This window comes from Nematostella vectensis, chromosome 1, assembly GCF_932526225.1.
Source record: "Nematostella vectensis chromosome 1, jaNemVect1.1, whole genome shotgun sequence".
Classification (NCBI taxonomy): Eukaryota; Metazoa; Cnidaria; class Anthozoa; order Actiniaria; family Edwardsiidae; genus Nematostella; species Nematostella vectensis.
This window is the reverse complement of record NC_064034.1, coordinates 17,295,295-17,315,591: the sequence shown is the minus strand read 5'-3', so window position 1 is coordinate 17,315,591 and position 20,297 is coordinate 17,295,295. Positions and strand designations below refer to the sequence as shown.

The window sequence follows — 20,297 nt, the reverse complement described above, 5'->3', positions numbered from 1 at the left end:
CTGACGCATATATGACGCTTATTCATAAGTATCAATCTGATCCCTTGCCCTTTCGCTTTTATTTAATTTTTTTGTTGTTGACCGTGTGGTGTATGTTGCTTTTGTTGTGTACTACCCATATGCCCCTCCCCCATCGGGCCAATCGAACAGGCCAATTACTAGCGTCGTGGCAGTCACGTGGCTTTGTACTCGAAAAGCTAGAATAACACGAGTTTGCGTAACCGAGTAGATTACTCCTGGGAAAAATCCACCTAAACTAGCCTCAAACGTTCTACAACTTGGGCACAAGTCTAGTATGGCTTTGTCTACTCATTCACCGGAAATAGAGGTAGGTTAATTTTTTGCTTGGTATTTATATGTGGAACATAGACTTGTGGATTACTTAAGTATCCTCTTCAACTTAGTAAAAGCACGAGTTACAAAAGCCGACTTCTTGCTGTTTTGCTTTTGCAGGGTTAATGTAAAGTTACCCAATTCTCAAACGTGTTTTTTGTTGTTGTTGTTGTTGCAATCGCTTTGGTAGATCTGCTTCTATTTTTATTTGAGTTTTCGTGAGTGAAAGACGGATGGGCAGATCTTATAAAACAAAGCGAGTTAGAATTGTTTTTCTGAGAATTGTTTTTTTGTGTTGAACACTTCATTCATTTATATTGTATCTGATCAACTGGCTTCATACCTTGCTAACGATTTATTTGTTAACGTTGTACACTACGTTATTTTGCATTTTACTTGTTTTGTGTGCTTATGTATGTCAAATTATGCGCATAACAATAATTACTTACTATTGTTTACATTTGACATTTCATGCTCGCTTTGAGGGGCTGTAACCTACTCATTTGCGACAGGCCCTGGACAGAGACAGGCCTATCTTCCATCAAAATGTCCCAACTGATGACTTATAACTCTTGTCTTTTTTAACGTAAATCAAAATCAAACCTCTAGACTGAAAGATGAGTTATTTTTCAAACATTACATTTTTATGGTTCAGTTATTTTTTTCTAATGGGATTTTTGTTGCAGTTGTCGGTATTTTATATTTTCCAATTGAAAATTCCATGTTTTATGACAAAAGTACAATACGATAAAGGATTGATTTGAATAATCAAAGGTTGATGATATTTCTCTCTTGTACAGAATTTGCTCTCACTAAATCCAAGCATTCCTAAAAAGGCAAACATCGTTCCTACTGCAGTAACCAAGAAAAACAAGAAGCACTGGAAGCGCAATGCTGATAAATCATGTGGAGTAAGTTTCTTAACTACATGGCCTCTAACATTGGCTGTGCAGCGTATCTTGGTAGGGGAGTGTATCGCAAGTTTTGGGTGGACCTGTCTGCGTCCCCTATAAGATATGACACTGACCTTTTATAGGGTATTTCAAAAAAAACCTAATTGTGATAGTGATTGACCTTTTTGTTTAAAAGTATTATGTATTCTAAAATATTCCCTCCATGTGAAATCCTATGTTGGTGTGATGTTATAAGGTGATTGAACTAAACACTGTTGCCATCACCATGTCATGCCTACTTCCCTATCACTATACAGGGGCTGTGAAACGAGAGAGGTTGACATACTATTTGTCAAGGATTATTATAGGTTTAAGTGGTTTAATTTAAAAAAAATTCTATCTTCATTATAATAAGCCTTGCCTCTTCCCATACGAACACAAATTACTTCTTAGGGTGCCCCTTGCTGTATTTATACCCTGCTATTCTCACTTTTACATTCATAGATGTTATTTTTTAGTCATGCAGTGAAGCATTCATCAAAAACTTTGATGACATCAAGCACACTACGCTGAGTGAGAGGGGAGCCTTGAAGGAAGCTGGACGGTGCCTCAAGTGTGTCGACGCCCCCTGTCAGAAGAGCTGTCCCACCCAATTAGACATCAAGTACTTTATTTCTTGCATTGCGAACAAGGTAAATTGAGATTAAAATAATTAAGTATTACTGTAACTAAAGAGCATATGAGTTTCAAAATTAATATGATTTTTTCCCCTGTATAGACAACTTTTAGAGAAAAATATGAACAAGTTAGATGGATTATTGTCAGTGTCTAGGAATTTAACCTTTAAGATTTAGCCAAGCAGGCTTTCAACTGCTATACATGGATCTTGGACTTCCAGTGAGTTTTTAGTGTTGCAAAGCACTTTTGAGTTTTTTCATCTTCAAGATGGTAGTTTCTCTCACTATAAAAAGAAAGTAGAATTGAGAATAGATCTTTACAAAAGATTTTAGGAGAAAAGATATTTGCAAAATCAAATATCAGAGTTTTTGTTTGTGATTGACAGAACAACCTTCTCAAATAATTAATTTTTTTGTGTTAAATCATCAGAACTTCTATGGAGCAGCCAAAGCCATTTTCAGTGACAACCCACTAGGCTTGACATGTGGCATGGTTTGCCCTACTAGCGACCTGTGTGTTGGAGGATGTAACTTGTATGCCTCAGAGGAGGGTCCTATTAACATCGGAGGACTACAACAGTTTGCTACTGAGGTAGGGCACCAGTACCGCATGGTCCTTTACAGGGTTCAAGCCCATGGGGTTTTTAAAATATATCAAAACTGACATTGAGATGCTAACTAAAGATATCTTGATGACAAATGTTTCCAACTGTTCTAGATTTTTAAGAACATGAAGCTGCCCCAGATACGGGATCCGGATCTCACTCCTGTTGACCAACTTCCAGAGAGCTACAAGTCGAAGGTAAAGCATGATAGAGTTTTATGTAGCCACAAAAGCTTTACTACAGAATCATAAAAAAATATATATATACTTTTTCTATATCATATCAGTGTGCATCCCTCTCAGCAAATCCTGGCCATGCATAATATGTATTATCAAGACCAATTTCCCTGCCTAGAGCCAAACACACAGCTTCATCCTTCAAAGTCAATGCAAATATTTTTTCTGTACCAGCTCCCATATCTAATCGAATGACAAAATAGCAGCAGGCAGAGCCAATCCAAGTTCGACGTATCCTGCCTACATTATATCATTCATGTTCTATGTCATCTGTTGGCTGACTGAATGATCTTTTTGCATTACCAGATTGCCCTTATTGGTTGCGGTCCAGCCTCCATCAGCTGTGCGACTTTTCTCGGCCGTCTTGGCTACACCAATCTCACAATCTTCGAAAAAGAGAAATTCATTGGTGGCTTAAGGTATTACATTGAGTACTTAAAAGTGTAAAAGGTGCACTTCCTAGCCAATAGGGCTGCAGAGCTAATTAATATAAAATTCACAAGACCAACAGCAACGCATTGCTTCAATGCGCATCAGAATCTGACTTTTTTGTATTTTGGCTATGATAATGCATGTCACACTCTAATATTATTTATGGGGAAAAAAACCACAAGGTTTTGTCTAAACTTTTTCTGTTATAACATTTGGTGTTGCATTGATTTTTAAGCTCTGCTGAAATCCCTCAGTTCCGGTTGCCATACAGTGTGGTTGATTTTGAAGTGAAACTCATGATGGATCTTGGAGTCAAGGTATAATCAATGCAGCCAGACACCTGTTTTAAACATGCAAGCTGAGACTGGACCTTGTTTTTGGCGTTAAAGCATGGTTGTCACCATTTCTTATGGGTGTAATCAGTTGTTGTATGTGTCATCAGTTGTCATGGGTGTCATTAGTTGTCATGGTTGTCATCAGTTGTTGTAGGTGTCATTAGTTGTCATGGGTGTCATCAGTTGTCGTAGGTGTCATTAGTTGTCATGGGTGTCATCAGTTGTCGTAGGTGTCATTAGTTGTCATGGGTGTCATCAGTTGTTGTAAGTGTCATTAGTTCTCAATTATGTCATCAGTTGTCATGGTGTCATCAGTCTCCCCGGGTATCATCAGTTATTATGGGTGTCATCAATTATTGTTATTTGTATTACCACATGTTGTAGGTGGCATTAGTTGTAATGGGTGTCATGAGTTGTCATTTATTCCAGCAGTTGTCATCAGTCTCCCTGGGTGTCATCAGTTGTTGTAGGTGTCATCAGTTGTCATAGGTGTCATCAGTTGTCCTGTAGTTCATCTTTTTTCCTGGGTGTGACATTATTGGTAGTACATGACCTATTGATTGTGGAACCAGACCTGTTGACAGCTTGGACACTATTGTTGTTAGAGTATTTAACCCTCCTTGGGATCAGAAGACCAGTGTATCTTAGCTTGTGTCATCAGTTGTGGTAGTTATAAGTCTCCATCGTTGTCTTGTGAGCATCATCATTACCATTGTCATTTTTCATGTAATGGTCTGAAACATAGGTCTAGCAATACAAAAAAGCTTTACAGTGTCTTTTGCCAACACTTGTTTATTTATGATAGAATTTCTCATGTTCTTTTACAGGTTGAAACAGGGAGAGGTCTTGGTGTATCCTCAGGGTTGACGATTCAGTCTCTTAAAAATGATGGCTACAAGGGAATCTTTCTAGGAATGGGTAAGAATTTTGTAGTCATGTGTACTCTTTAAATAAGTCTTTTAAATAAAATATTTTGTTATTGACTGACAGGTCTTCCCCAGCCAAAGAAGTTCCATGTGTTTGAAGGTCTTTCTGAGCAGAATGGCTTCTACACATCAAAGAGTTTTTTGCCTGTTGTATCCAGTGGCAGCAAACCAGGTTTGTACGCCTTAGTCCCTTGGTGCCTTTCTGTAGTTGATGATGTGATCTCATCGACATTCATCATGTGGTATTAGCTCCCTTAGAGTATTTTTGATATACTTTAACACCAAACTTAAATGTGCATAGCTAGTGTAAGGGTTTCCTCTTGATTTCCTAGACATCTAATGATAGTCTTTTCATATTGAAGAAATGCCATTAAATATTTTTTTCCACCCCATTTTCCCTTAATGAATTCTGTCTACCTACCTCTAGGCTATGGGAATTATGTTCTTTTCTTGGTGTATGTCTCACCCATCATGATATTTATGTACTAAAGTAGTAAACTTAAAACATGCTCTCTCTTTAGGAATGTGTGCTTGCAAGTCCAGCCTACCACAGCTCAGTGGTTACGTGATTGTGTTAGGTGCCGGTGATACTGCATTTGACTGTTGCACCTCAGCACTGCGCTGCGGGGCCAGAAGAGTGTTTGTTGTTTTCAGAAAAGGATTCACAAATATCCGAGCTGTGCCAGAGGAGGTAATAACTCTAGACATTTAGTCTGGCTAAAAAGTCAACCTGATCAGCCATACATTTTTTTTTTATTATATTCATCAAAATATAAACATATTTAAAAAATAGTTGCCACTTGAATGCCTAATGGCGAGTGGTACTTCTAAAACTAATCGCTGCTTCTAGGTATTGTTATCCTTAAGAAAAAACATAAGCGTATAAACAGGACTTCTGGAATTATGCGCTTGTGCGGAAGCACGTAATTTGGCTTTCTCCGCGTAATCCGCGTAAACCACAAATTTCCGCGTAATTTGGCTAAATTTTGAAAGACAAAACATTTAAGTGCACAGCTGATGTGTTCTTTTAGGGTTCTTACCTCTATTTCTCGTAAAAGAAGAGAGATACTCTTTGTAAGAGTGCAATATTTCGAACTGAATTCAAAACAAATAAAATGACTAGGCGTTTTTGCTAAACCGCCAAGGCCTAGTACTAATAATAAAATACCTTTTTTAATTGGCTGGTGGCTGGGAGCCAATGAGAACTCGCCTAAGATATTTTCGCGCAATGAAATAAACCTTTTCAAGTTATTTCGTGCTTTCCTTAGGAACAAAATGTAGTTTGGGCGTAACAGTTGATATTCCGTGTAATTTAGTGCTTAATTCAGTAAAGAATCCTGCAAAATTTTGATTTTTAAAAGAAACATGTATTGCAAAATCCGGCGTAATTCAGCACATAATGATTGATTTTCCGCGTAATTTAGCAAAGAATCCCGCGTAATTTTGAGTTTTTTCCGCGTAATTCCAGAAGCCCTGTATAAATAAATTTATTGAATTATATTTTCCACTATTCAATAAAAATATGGTGAGTCTCATGGTATTTTCAAACGGCAGCACTACCATTCTCAAAATAACTTTTTATACTTTAGTTAACATATTTAGTAAGATTGGCCCAATAGGTTGCCAGAATTAGCTGATGGTAATGTAATGCCTTTCACTCTTTGTGCTAAAAAATGAGAAAATGGCAGCTGAAAGGGAATCTTTAAGTTATCCCTACCTTTCTTACACTTTCTGTCTGTCAAGTATCATGTCAGATACAGACAGAGTGACTAGGATGCAGTTATGATAGCTTTTTGTCAGTTAGAAGAATTACCAGATATTATATTCCTTTACCTACAGACCTTTGCTTACTTTAAAATTTTCTTTGTCTGACAGATGCAACTAGCTGTTGATGAGAAGTGTGAGTTTTTGCCTTTCATGTCACCGAAGCAGGTTTGTGCTGAGTAGAGTTGTTGTACAAACCCAAAGACAATAAATAAAAAAGTATCCTGGCTTACAATCTTTCTTGCTCTAGGTGCATGTAAAAGATGGCAAGATTGTTGCAATGGAATTCTTCCGAACAGAACAGGTGATATAAGGAAACAAGTTAAATAGAATTGACAGTTAATTTCTTCTGTTTTGATCATTTCTTGGTATTGCCTTCTTCTAGCTGGATGATGGAACATGGACTGAAGATGCAGAACAGACATTGAAGATAAAAGCTACCTTTGTTATCTCCGCCTTTGGCTCCACCCTTAGCAATGAAGATGGTAGGAAACGTACTTTGTCAAGAATATTAATACTAACTTTATTGGTGTTGGACATTCACTGTTTTTATGACTTGGCTTTAAGTTGATCTTCAGCTTTTTCATTGAAAAGTTTAAATATTATTTCAAAGTGGGACTAAGTCAAGTTTCTAAATGGTTGTTTATTATAATAATAAAAAGAAGAAATATTAAGTATTCACCTACTAAAAAGTTGGACTAAGCACAAACTTGGATTTGGAAAAAAAACTGAAAATAAAGAGACCACAAAGAATGCGAGTTCTCCAAGCTTAGCCGGATTCTCATGCAAAATGTTTCAATTTTACTTCTTTTTCTACCTAAAACAAATTTAAGGAGTTTAAAATTATGTTCTTACGCTTGCAAGGCCTATGTTTAACATGATGATATTTAACTTTAGTCAAACAAGCTTTGGCGCCAATCAAATTCAATAAGTGGGGTCTACCTGAAGTTAGCGCCGAAACCATGGCAACAAGTGCTGAAGGCGTGTTCTGTGGGGGTGACCTGGCTGGCATCGCAAACACCACAGTGGAGTCAGTGAATGATGGAAAGCAGGCTGCATGGTTTATGCATCAACATCTTCAGGTCTGTTACATTATGATCTTGTGTAGTTGCAGCTTCTCGCTTGTTCTCCATGAAAACGCATGCTGCATGCTTGTGTGTCTCAATTTGAAAACTCTGGAACTAGCTTGTGAAAAAAAAGCAAGGCAAATGAGATGTATGTCTCAGAAAAGAGCTGATTTCACTTCAAATCCACTTTCCCTTCACTGTGAAGTTCGATTTATCCAACAATAGAAACATGCTTAAGGAACAAGTGCTATTTTTGGGGGGCTGTGGAAGTCAGAGCGTCTGCAAAGACTGCTGGCTTTATGAGTGTACAACAGAAAGGGCTCCATTCTATTGCTAATGCATGTATAATTTATGGAGGATATTTTCCAAAATGATGAAAGTCTACACATGACAGTATTGACCAATTGATTCCAGCTCCTCACCACTTGATAACTAGTCAACTCCCTCTTGTTCTCCATGATAACACATGAAGCATGCATTTTATGCATCTTTGTTTAACACTAGTCTCAACGTATTGCTCCTTCTCTTATCTCCTTCGCCCTTAATTGCTGCTCATCTTCCTCTTGTCATCAAAAAAGCACCTGAAACATGATGTACCTTTGTTTACTTGCATCTTTGTTTAACACAAGTCTCTTCCTCTTGTCATCAAAATAAGCACCTGAAACATGATGTACCTTTGTTTACTTGCATCTTTGTTTAACACAAGTCTCTTCCTCTTGTCATCAAAAAAGCACCTGAACATGATGTACCTTTGTTTACTTGCATCTTTGTTTAACACAAGTCTCTTCCTCTTGTCATCAAAAAAAGCACCTGAAACATGATGTACCTTTGTTTACTTGCATCTTTGTTTAACACAAGTCGCTTCCACTTGTCATCAATGTACCTTTGTTTACTTGCATCTTTGTTTAATACAAGTCTCTTCCTCTTGTCATTAAAAAAGCACCTGAAACATGATGTACCTTTGTTTACTTGCAGTCCCTCCATGGCCTCACCATACCATCAGAGCCCGCTCTGCCACGCTTCTTCACCCCCGTTGACCAAGTAGATCTGAGTGTAGAGATCTGTGGTATCAAGTTCCCTAACCCCTTTGGCTTGGCAAGTGCCCCTCCTACTACTACCTCTGCCATGATCAGGCGGGGATTTGAGGCCGGCTGGGGCTTTGCGCTCACCAAGACATTCAGCTTGGATAAGGTTGGAGTGTTTTATATGCTTTTGTTGTTTTAAGGGATGTTTCGTTGTCTAAAAGGGGATAGGGGCTGGGTGAGAAAAGGGAAAGTCCTGAAATATTTGACCAAAAAAGGGAACTTTAATTTTCAATGTTGAATATACAAAGGAGGCCTGAGAATTTAAGGAGGGGCCTCCAAAGACTAAGATTTTTTGGTAGGAGCAGTCTTATAATATTCCATACTAGTCCTATACTCTGACAAATTTATGTATATATGCCCCAATGATCTCAATTTTCTCAGACAATGCAGTTAACACATTTGTCAGTGTATTGGACAACCCTAAAAATATCTGAATGAAGCAACATTTAACTCATACTTATCTTACCATGGATATCCATGAAGCCCTCACCATGATGCAAGCCTGCAAACCTATTTCACACTTATGCAGGCTTTTGACATTGTCATGACGTAAAGAGGACATGTTAAAAAAATCCTGGAATGCAGAAAATCAGGCATCTTCTTGCTGGCGTATTAGACCTAAATTATGGTATTATGTTACCTTTATCGACTCCACCTTCATGCAGTTTTCCATATGTTGTTTCCCTTTCAGGATATTGTCACCAATGTATCTCCTCGTATCGTCCGAGGGACAACTTCCGGACACTTATACGGCCCCGGACAAGGCTCGTTCCTCAACATCGAGTTGATCAGTGAGAAGACCTCTGCGTACTGGTGCCGATCCATCACAGAACTCAAGAAAGACTACCCTGACAAGGTCAGTACTGTCTAAGGGAAAATGCTGAAGTCTACGCTATAATGAACTTGCTGAAATCTACGCTAGCATAAAAGCCCATGCAAACAGCTCCAGTATTAGAAAACTTAAAGGCTGGTTTACAATCAGGACAATTGGGGAATTGGCGGGGTTGTAGAAAAACATTTTTTTACAGCTCAGTGCACTGGCTCTGATTGTTTCGATAACAAGGACAACAATGACATCAAGGAAGGACAATGTGAAAAATGTTTTTTTTATGCTAGAGCTCATTCTAAACTTGTTTATAAAAAAAACCACAGACAGGCTTTTGAGATTAAAACGAAACAGTGAACAAGCACCCCCTAGACCTTTTTCCAGCACAAACTGGATTTTCGCAGTTATTTGCCTGACTTTGATTTTGATACTCTCAATGTGCCTGGAAAACAAAGAGCGAAAACCCAAATAGTTGCATTTTGCTACTGTAGATAAATTTGAAGTACAGGCGTGTGCCTTTCAAGTTTTTTTTATTAGTTTTACCAACATCTTCAAGTGTCTGTAAAATACTACACCGAAACGGAAAACTTGCTTGGTAGAATTACATATCAAAAAAGGGGGAATAACAAGAAGGGGTTTTAGGTGTGGCTTTCACCTCTTCCTTAATGAAACAAACAGCTGATTGGATTATTTCCATGACTGTGATTGGGTGCTTTTGTGTCAGATCCTCATCGCCAGTATTATGTGTGGATATTCCAAAGAGGACTGGACCACACTTGCCAAGATGGCAGAGGTACGTTATGGGAATGCCACGAGGAGACTAGCGTGCGAAGTCCAACCTTGTCCTCGATTTACGCGACCCTGGATTTGGCATTGAATGTTTCTCCTCGTGCAATGATATCTCAAATCAAAAACCACTTACTTTTCAGGCTATAACTTTTTATTACATTACTTTTGCATATAAAGTACTAGCCTTACGATGATTTTTCTATTGCAAGAGAATATGATATTCAAACAAACTCCAGGTTCCAAGGTACTAAATTTGACCTATTTCTTCTCAAATAACTGGAACTCCCCACTAACTGAAAGCCCCGGTAACTCAAACAAACTACGTTCCCTTAGGAACGAAATCTGTCACATTACTTATTTCAAGCTGAAATTTTTCTCTATACTGAGGATTTATCTTGTGACTAAAGTTGGTGTCGCTGAGTTTGGCGTGACATGCATGTCACGCTTGTTGTCACTATTGTTTCCAGGCTGCCGGAGCAGACGCGTTGGAGCTGAATCTCTCTTGTCCTCACGGTATGGGAGAGAGAGGCATGGGACTAGCCTGTGGACAGGTGAGCGCCACACTATTCGTGCTTAAGAGTCGTACCAAACATTTCTTACACAAGTCACACAGAATTTGTCACACAAGTCACACGGCATTTGTTACACAAGTCGCACGGCATTTGTCACAAAAGTCATACGGCGTTTGACACACAAGTCACACGCCAGTTGTCACACAAGTCACTCGGCATTTGTCACACAAGTCACTCGGCATTTGTCACACAAGTTGAACATATGATTTAAAGGAGCCTTTCTCTGAAACTTTTTGATCTGAGATTAATTGTTACTCGTTTCGTGTTCTCTCAAAGGACGCAGAACTGGTGCGTAATATTTGCCGCTGGGTTCGTGCCGCCATCACGATTCCATTCTTCGCCAAGCTTACACCAAATGTGACGGACATCGTGGTCATTGCGCGAGCAGCCAAGGAAGGTGGGCGTGGCAAACACATGGTTATGTGTGACTTTATAAAAGACAGTATGAATCGATATTATTTCCCCTGAAGGGCCTGAAGCAGACTTAAAGACGAAAATTTGGCAGTGTTGACTAACAGTTTTTGGTGGACTATATTTATACTCTGGTTAACGAACATGACTATTTGGGTATTTTGATCGAATCGATATTATTTCTGGTATAGTAGTGTTGTGAAAACTGGATTTTATTTCATCTTTACAATGAGCTTCCATTGAGTGGAATTGACTGTATAGGAAGCGTTTTGAAGGCGGTTTCAGTGGAAAGAATGGTTCGCCCAGTGCAGACAAGAGTCAGTCTGACAATTCTCTTATTCATCCCGCCTGATCTATTAACACATTGACCCCTCAACCGGCCTGTACCGGCTTTGGGAAATACCCACAACCCAAAAAATTCATAAATGCAAAATAAACACAACAAGATGAAGATACTCAGGCAACAGTCTAAGGGATAAATGGTCTTGCAGATATGCATCCAACCAAGGTGTTGGCATCCACTCTTAAGCCAAATAATAGCACAGGTTCTTTGACAAATCTCAAATCGAACAAGGAAAGAAAAGCAGAATCACCCCTCTCAATAAAACGCTCAAAATACCACACAAGGGAGAGAGATCAGCAAACACAGCTCAAGACACAAATAGATACCTTTATTCTGATCCTCCAGGTACATTTCCATGGCCTCAAGACACAATGTCCACTCCTTGAAGGCTTGTAAAACCACGAAGATGCCTTTACGTATTGCAAAGAATTCTGGGAGATCCAGGGAAAAATTCACGAGGGGAGGGCCAGTCAACACTCCTCTCCCCAAAGTCAGATGGTTTTTTATAATTCTTTTCACCCCGAAGCCAAACAAATCAATTCCAGGTCATACAGACCCAGAATAGCAGTGTAAACTATTTTGGAATCAATTTGGTTTCAGAAAAGACAGCATTTAGGAGAGCTGTGGTGATTCTTAGAAAATTATTTTCTCATCCAGGCAAAGCCAAACATGAAATAATCATCATGAATCCACCTTTGCTTGCTGATATCCATAAGCAAAGCACTCAATTATGCCCCAATAGACTTCATGATGTCCTGAGACACTCTCCTAATATGCTCATAGCTGTATTTTTGATGAAAAAAAGCGTGGCCTACCAGAATTTCGACCTGTGCCTAGCGCGTAACCAAGGCTTTACATTATTCTTGCGTTACAGGTAACGCAGATGGCGTGACCGCCACTAACACAGTATCGGGTCTGATGGGCCTGAAGGGTACCAGTGAAGCCTGGCCCGCTATCGGACGTGAAAAGCGGACAACGTACGGCGGGATGTCCGGTAATGCCATCCGCCCCATTGCCCTCCGTGCTGTGTCGGCTATCGGACGGGCTCTACCTGGATTTCCCATCCTGGCCACTGGTGGTATTGACAGCGCTGATGCTGCACTTCAATTCCTGCACTGTGGAGCCAGCGCACTCCAGGTAACTCAATGGTCACATCCAGGTAACTCAATGGTCACATCCAGGTAACTCAATGGTCACATCCAGGTAACTCAATGGTCACATCCAGGTAACTCAATGGTCACATCCAGGTAACTCAATGGTCACATCCAGGTAACTCAATGGTCACATTTCTTAGTGCAAGCTTTTCTTTTCTGCCTATGAAATCGAGAAGTGTAGAAGTCCGCTCGTCCTAACAGGCATAACAGCTGGGTTGGCTAGGTTACCTCATTGTTCTATTGTATTCTCGTCCTTCATCTGTGGTGCATCAATCCAATGAAGTCTTACCGTAGCTTCTACATAACCCATGAAATCAAGATGGGCAAATATTGTCGAAGGACTTCACAGCACCTCCAAAGCCGATGGTGTAGAAACAGTAGCCATCTTTTGGCTTGCATAGATGGCGCTGCAATTCTTCCCCACAAGTCGTGCAATAGGCGTGCTAGCATGTGAGTCGTTCAATCATAATTGTCGTTCTGTGTTTGTCAGGTTTGTAGCGCAGTCCAGAACCAGGACTTCACCGTTGTGGATGACTACATCAACGGCCTGAAGTGCCTGATGTACATGAAGTCTGTGGATGAGTACGCCGACTGGGACGGGCAGTCACCCCCCACCCCTCGCCACCAGCAGGGCAAGCCTGTGCCCAAGATAGCTGATCTCGTGGGAAAGGTGAGAGAAAGGGCAAGGGGGCGGATTAAAGATTTCTCGAGGGGTGGGGGGAGGGGGGGACCAGTAAAATAAAACAGGGGAGGCGAACCTGTGGTTTTTTAGCTCCTATATTTTAGAAATTTCCGTTAGAAGGTGGAGGGGGTGCAGTGTCTCCGTCTCTCATATATAGGCGCTTTTCATGAGGTAAAAAATTACGAAAGATAAAAAGCTATTTATACATTTGCTTTATTCATTTATATATGCACGTAAGCAAATAATGTTGAAAGTCATTACTTGGCTGACTGTTGAATCATTTAATTTTCAGGGCCTTCCAAGTTTCGGCCCCTACTTGGTCAAGCGTAATGAAATCATCGCCGCTCACAAGAGCTCTTCAGACATCCTGAGCAAGGAGTATGAACCAGAGCCCGTCCGTCCCGCAGTGAAGCAGTCGAAACCCACTCCCTCGGTCAAGGTATTGCTACGTGTTTCAAGACACCATTCCACCTTTCGAACCTCCGAATTATTTGTTCTGTGTTCCTAAATTTTACGGGGTCTTGGGGAGAGGAGGCCCTCCCACTGAGCCGCCTAATAAACAGCATGGACGACCATTCGTATTACATTCTTTACTTGCCCTCCCTCCCCTCTCTCTACAAAAGCCACTGTTAACGTTGCAAGGCAACGATACTGTTATGTTCATCTTTTCTTAGCTTCCTTCCCTCGCAGGGTACGGTTGACATCGTCTTGTTTTTATATATTTTCCAGCTACCCTCTCCCTAACAGGGTAGAATCGACTATTATTCCTTCAGATGCACTTTAAATGTATTTCTCTTACCCCACCTCCCTTTTTCTCTCTATCATGCCATAGTTATTTCTCTTATCTACCCTAACCTCCTAACATCGACCTCTATTGACGGCCACATTGTTTAACTAATCCACCCTGCCCTCTCCCCCACAGGACGTTGTTGGGCTTGCCCTAGGTTATTTGTACATACGGGAATGGACCTCCACACAGACCAATACTAACCCTACCCTCTCCCCCACAGGACGTAGTTGGTCTTGCCCTTGACCGTATAGGTACATACGGGGATCTTGACAACAGACAGCAAGTCGTTGCCCTGATTGACGAGGAAATGTGCATCAACTGCGGCAAGTGCTACATGACGTGCAACGACTCTGGTTACCAGGCCATCAAGTTCGACCCCGAGACCCACCTGCCAACCGTCACAGATGATTGCACCGGATGTACCCTCTGCTTGAGCGTCTGTCCAATCATCGGTGAGTAGAACTTGTATCATTTGAAACCAGGACGCCAACCGGAAGTTGGGTGTTTACTCCTTTGTAAAGTCTGCTCCATTATGCTGGGATAGCATTACGCTAAAGCGGCAATCGCGCCAGTTTACTTCCGGTCAATTACGTTACAATCTAAGACGGTCTTTGACGGAAAACGCGAAAAATATTTCAAAATTGTAAAAGCAGTGTGTCTATTGGAAGATTCTTCGATGATGTGACTGATAATTTAGAGCGGATGGCCTGTTACATTGTGCGGATTTTAATAGATTCTTTTGACTTATTTCGGTTGAGTTTTTCGTCGGACCGCCGGAAGTAAACTGGTGTGATTGCCACTTCAACGTTTAAACAAAAATCATCTACTTTCGGTAGACTTCCACCTTTTAGACGTGTTTAACTGTTTGCTTTGGTCAACTTTTTTATGATATATGTAAACCAATTTTTTTGTCTAGATTGCATCAAGATGGTCCAAAGGCCGACCCCGTATGTCCCCAATCGCGGGGTGCCTTTGGCAGTAACGGCCGAATCGTGACAACGCGTAGTAGAGAATCATCGAAATCGCCAACAATTCTCTTAACCTATCTCTCAATTATGTATCTCGTGGTGTTTATTAGGATATATATTTATATATATCGACTTTATATGGTATGTTCTGTACTGCGTTTTAGGGAACTATTTTTCATGGATGAATATGCAACTCAATTTATTTTAAACTAGATCGGTGTGCACATTAATCACTCTAATAAATAACTTGTGAATTATCAAATAAAGTGAATCAGTGCTTGTAGACCACTGATGATTCTGTGAAGTATGTACTCTTCATGATTTTTAGGAGAGGCCGGTTGCTCAAGAAAGCTGTCGTCATAAAAAGAGCTTTTGCTCTAGTTATATATTAGTATGGAGCTATGAATTTGAATGAACAAGGCTGCAAAATTCAATTACCTGTGTTGTGAAAGTTATGAACATTGACCTCGTTAGGGTCATAAATTAAAGGCAGGTCGCTTTCAGCGGATGGAGTTTTCTCGTCCTAAACGTTGGAGAAAATTCCCCCTACAATTTTTAAGTGCTCCTATTGTTTTTACTATTGACAACGCCATCGTCATCGCTCAGATGTTGGTATACTTATAAGCAAGTGCATTAGAAAGTTGCTGTGCTAATTTGTTCCAGGAGCTGTCATATGACTGGACTATATGGGTTGGCGAAGCTATAGCGGATAGCTAAGAAAGGGATATCGGCGGCGAGTTGGAGCCCGTTCGCATACCTGTCAACTCTCCCGCATTAGGCGGGAGAGTAAATAAGAAAATAGTCATTTTGCCTATTTTCTATTGAAATATTTAAAACAATAATTCCCTTGAGCAGCGCAATTTATCTTACACCCTCGTGAGATCTATAAGTGGATTTGTTTGCGAGAGCTTTCTATACGGCAAACGCTTGCAAGGTTTACCCACCCCTCCCCGAAACAAATGAATATACCCCACCCCTCCCCCCAAAGAAATCTCAAGCCTTGAGATTTTTGAAGGTTGACAGGTATGCCGTTCGGGAGCCCCAGTATGTGACACCCATAGTCCTCAGGGCATGGGATTTCTTTAACCCTATTCAGACTGGGCTATTTTGAGCTGTCTGTGACCGGGGGGGGGGGGGGGGGGGGGGGGGTGGCTAAAAGGCCTTCCCCTCCGCATTTCATGAACCGCTTAGGCTATGACCATCAAACTTACAGACAATAATCACAAAATATAACACTCCCACCTTATCCATGCTGAATGTCTTGGTCGTTGACAGGTCGTGCTCCACCGGAGAAAATACAAACAAACACCAACATACCAATTTCCACTATTTCGGCTCCTAAGCACTACACTACTCTGGATAAGTTAGGCATAACCCTAAAATAGCTCAAGAAGCCCACCCTCAAATTTATCCATTAATCCACAGGTAGCCCAGGCAATGGTTGCTTGTCGTAGCTCGGAATTCGGCTGTTCTGAGATCGGTCGTAAAGCGTTTTTTTTTTTTTTTGTGAAATGTTGTCAATAAAATTGCCTTAGAACTTAGAACATGCCTTGCTGTTGTCAAATTCACGTGTAATAAACGATTTGGGGGGGGGGGGGGTTCTCAACGGAATTTATGACTTCTCTCTCCCTACTAAAGAAAGATCTTTCTTTAGTAGGGAGAGAGAAGTCATAAATTCCGTTGAGAAAACCCCCCCAAATCGTTTATTACACGTGAATTTGACAACAACATGGCATGTTCTAAGTCCTAAGGCAATTTTATTGACAACATTTCACACAAAAAAAAACGCTTTACTCGACCGATCTCAGAACAGCCGAATTCCGATCTACGACAAGCAACCATTGCCTGGGCTACCTGTGATTAATCTTCACAAAGTTGTTCATTACCTTGTACAGAGGGTTTTCCTGTGGTATTTTCCCGGCGAGACCACGGGTGGTCAGCAGGTATCCCCACGAGCGAGCAGGAATTTGCACATGTTTCATGCCTTCAAGCTTCTGGCAGGAACACGTGTGATCGGCCCGAATTTATCCTTAAAAACAGCTACAGACATACAATTTTACACTGTATGTGTATCCTTGAGTGATGTCTTGGCCTAGTGTGACGGATAACTCGAGGTGAGTGGAGTTGGCCAAGGTATTCTCCATCTTTCTCCCTGATGGACAACCCCTCGTGTTGTGTCCTCGACCGTTTATCCTTCATTCAATCCGGCTAATTCTCGTGACTTGCTATCCTAGGGTTTTCCCAGCGTGACATACTCTAGTCATTAAGTAATTGCTTTTATTGTGTGAAATAGGGAATGACTTTCGGTGATATAAATAACTGTACTGGTAACATTAACTATTTTCTCACTTTATGTATGGAGTACCGAATGCTCTCAAACCTAGGAAATGTTTTCTACAAATACACAGGTGTTTAATATGAATGTTCTAAATATAACAGTGACATAATCAATAGATTATGTTGTGTAAAAATGTGGGAAATGCCACTTACACAGCCAACAAAGACACATGTAGTTGAATTAAGCAAGCTTAAAGCTTCTATTTACATGTACTGGTAATGGAAAACATCATGATTCAGGGCCCGGGTAACCTTAAGAAAAGTAAATCTCTCTCTTTGAAATGCTCTGTGCATAGTAATCTGTGATTCTTGTATTCTCTGGTCATTTCTCTGGTTCCTGCTATAAGGTACTGTTTGCAGTTGAATTTTTGACCATCCAAAAATTCAAATTTTCACATGGGTTGTTTACATCAGACTGGGCTAACCATACAAAATAAGAAATAGTTTACTGTATGGAAAGCCATGTCAACAGTGTGGATTGGTTCCATGTAAACGTTTATTGAAGTTTTTTGCGAAAGATTCACATCGAGCTCACTGACTATGATAAAGATTTTTTTATAAAAAAAATTGAACTGCTTCAAGAAAAAGAAGCCTTGAAAGAAGACATTGTTTTACCAATGTTCAAAGCCATGTTTGACAAATCCCTGAAGAATTGCTATAACTAGCAAGTCTACAGACTGTAGAAAAACTATAAATAAGCAGAAGAAACAGTAGTTGGGATGATGTTTCAAATGCAAGGTCATCGTCAGAGCAAAAAAGACAAATGGCATATGCTCAAAACATCAGTGCAACTACTGTTTCACATACCATTGCAACCTTGTGTTTATGTACACTGAGAAAGTGGTTCTCAAGATAATGTGTCTAAGAGATAAGAACTCCAAGTACATCAACATGGTGTATCAGCTTGAGATAATGTCCAGATATTGTTTTTTCTTCCTGAAATTGATTTTTTTTACAAAATAGAAACACAAATGGCGATCAACATGGTGTTCTTGTTCTAATAGGATGATGAATGGAGGCTCACATTTTGGTGGGGATGGAGGACGAGCAGATAACCGGCAAACAGAGCATAAAGTGTACGCTGCAAATATTCCTGTCTCCATGACACAGGTATTGTGAAAGTTTATTCTAATTGCAAGTCATTTGAATTGGACAAAGTTTGTTGTTATTTGCATAAATAGAAGTGAATTGTAGCATGGAATGGTTTTGCTTTGTGTTTAAGCAGTAGAAAAAAATTAAGAAAAGATACAATAGCATTTGACTGCAAACTGAGTCAGATGAGAATTTTTAATGTACCATTTTCAACATGGTAAAATTTTAGCATGAAAATGAGACTTTGGCAGCTTGTTGACAGCCATTTAGCAAATATTTGCAGCTACAGTATCTTTCTTACCAAGCACAGCCCTTTTAACTTGGTGTTCAAGTTTTGAAACATTTGCAAGACTGCTGTAAAAAAAACTTGAAGCTTCCACAGCCTTGGTTCCCTGCACCATTAACGGCATTCACCGATTACGCTACTGTACACCTCACAAGATCCCATGTTTAGCAATTATGTTTTTCACACATATAAATGCTTCCCCCTCCCCTTCCCCCCCCCCCCCCCCTTGCCAAACACAAACTAGAACTACAGGTACAGTGTGCATCCTGGCCTAAGTGAACAACATTAACTTGAGGAGGAAGGGGGGAATGGGCGTGGCTGACAAGAGGTTAATTAGTATGCACCCTTAAGTGTAAAAGAGGGTATTGATTTTGCAAAATGGGTCAACAGTTTCGAAAGGGATTGTAGTTTGTTAAAGCAATACAAAAAGCACACTCTTTACAATACAAGTCTTTTGATCTCTTTAGTCCCTTTGTGTGTCACTCTAGTTACACATTAACATGTACGTAAATATAGTTGGTGACTCATTGATAAAGTTTAATCACATAGTCTAACAGTCAGTGCCAGCATTCCAGGGAAAACATACACCACTGATTGGGCTAATTATGGCCCCATTGTGCTAAAACAGGTTTCAGCAACATTTCCAGTGTCTTGTGTATCTGCAATGCTGATGCTGTTTCCTGAGGCTTCAGCTGTGTTCTGGTTACTGATACTGTCCTTTCTTTTGGCACACAGGAAAGTGTTGAAGCGCTGTTCTCAAAGCATGGTCATGTGATCTCTGCAAGGATTCTCCCACCCAAGCAAGGCAGGAACAGCACTGTGGCGTGAGTGTGGCATAAATTAAACAAATTTTACAGAGTGGATTAAAACATGCTGTTGATTTGTGTAATTTTTGACTTGTTTTATATGACACAAAAAGTTTACAACTCTTTCTCTCTGAAACTATCAAACGAACTTGCCTGGACATGTCCTTCACACATGCATATGTGTGTATGCGTGACTGTCACACCACACTGACTATTAAAGTTGCATTACATAAATACAAGCTATTGCCCAAACACTATTTGTTTAGGCAAATATGCCAGTACTGAGTTACAGCAAGTCTTATTTTTTGAAAGGAGACCCAACTTCTTCTTTTTTGTAAACAATCATTTAGGTATCTCAATTGGTTGGATAAAAAAATTCCCCTGTTTACAATTATCTTGTACTTGTGTAATATATCTTACTCAGTTACATCATCCATCACTATTTCATACCAACACCTAGGAAACCATCTGTTTATTCCAGGTTTATCGGCTATGCCACGGAGGAGGCAGCCTTAGACGCCATCAGTGCTCTGACAGGGTGTGAACTAGGTGGCAGGTACCCCCTAAGGGTGTCATGGCCAGCAAACAAGAACAAGCCACAGCCGTCAGGTGTGTTTTCAAAAGCAACAATTAGCAAAAATCCTAGAAAAAGGTTCTTCTCTTTTGTCTCTTTAAAAATAATCCCAAGAGTGTAGGCATGATGTGTTGAGGGTTGTGTGTAGGCATTGATTCCATCTGTAAAAACTCTAAGATGAGAAATGACTGCTTTTGACAGTCAGGGAAGGGGAAGGGGGCACATGCCTCAGTACAAACAAAAATTCCAGTCAATCTGTGGTTTGAGTTGGAACTAATTGCAATAGAATTTTACTCATAACCTGAGTATCAGGC

The 20,297-nt window shown here is 40.2% G+C and overlaps 2 protein-coding genes across 6 annotated transcripts in view; both read left to right on the top strand.

Annotated features, from left to right (window-relative positions):
- The first annotated feature begins 168 nt into the window (after positions 1-168).
- Positions 169-15,192, top strand: LOC5507598 (dihydropyrimidine dehydrogenase [NADP(+)]). Its single transcript, XM_032376261.2, has 24 exons — positions 169-328; positions 1,134-1,244; positions 1,745-1,918; positions 2,334-2,495; positions 2,622-2,705; positions 3,051-3,163; positions 3,412-3,493; positions 4,339-4,429; positions 4,502-4,609; positions 4,959-5,128; positions 6,313-6,369; positions 6,452-6,505; positions 6,587-6,686; positions 7,099-7,283; positions 8,244-8,459; positions 9,045-9,209; positions 9,904-9,972; positions 10,436-10,519; positions 10,817-10,937; positions 12,169-12,431; positions 12,939-13,118; positions 13,423-13,569; positions 14,141-14,372; positions 14,837-15,192. The coding sequence occupies exons 1-24, from the start codon at positions 296-298 to the stop codon at positions 14,914-14,916; spliced, it is 3,081 nt and encodes a 1,026-aa protein (XP_032232152.2). The 5' UTR covers positions 169-295; the 3' UTR covers positions 14,917-15,192.
- A 1,619-nt stretch (positions 15,193-16,811) lies between these two features.
- LOC5507609 (probable ATP-dependent RNA helicase vasa-like) overlaps positions 16,812-20,297 on the top strand; it is a 17,518-nt gene continuing 14,032 nt past the window's right edge. For all 5 annotated transcript variants that reach the window (XM_048729996.1, XM_032376274.2, XM_032376275.2 and 2 more), the window contains exons 1-4: positions 16,812-17,002; positions 18,230-18,335; positions 19,339-19,427; positions 19,891-20,018. In XM_048729996.1, coding sequence (XP_048585953.1) covers positions 16,971-17,002; positions 18,230-18,335; positions 19,339-19,427; positions 19,891-20,018 — 355 coding nt within the window. In that variant the 5' untranslated portion in view covers positions 16,812-16,970. The remainder of the gene's footprint in view (positions 17,003-18,229; positions 18,336-19,338; positions 19,428-19,890; positions 20,019-20,297) is intronic.

What these genes read in the sequence shown, in the direction of transcription:
- LOC5507598 (XM_032376261.2), top strand. Translation starts at nt 296, where the DNA reads ATGGCTTTGTCTACTCATTCACCGGAAATAGAG. An exon ending in TACAACAGTTTGCTACTGAG is followed by an intron (nt 2,496 to 2,621) that starts GTAGGGCACCAG and finishes CAACTGTTCTAG; the next exon opens with ATTTTTAAGAACATGAAGCT. An exon ending in TGATGGATCTTGGAGTCAAG is followed by an intron (nt 3,494 to 4,338) that starts GTATAATCAATG and finishes GTTCTTTTACAG; the next exon opens with GTTGAAACAGGGAGAGGTCT.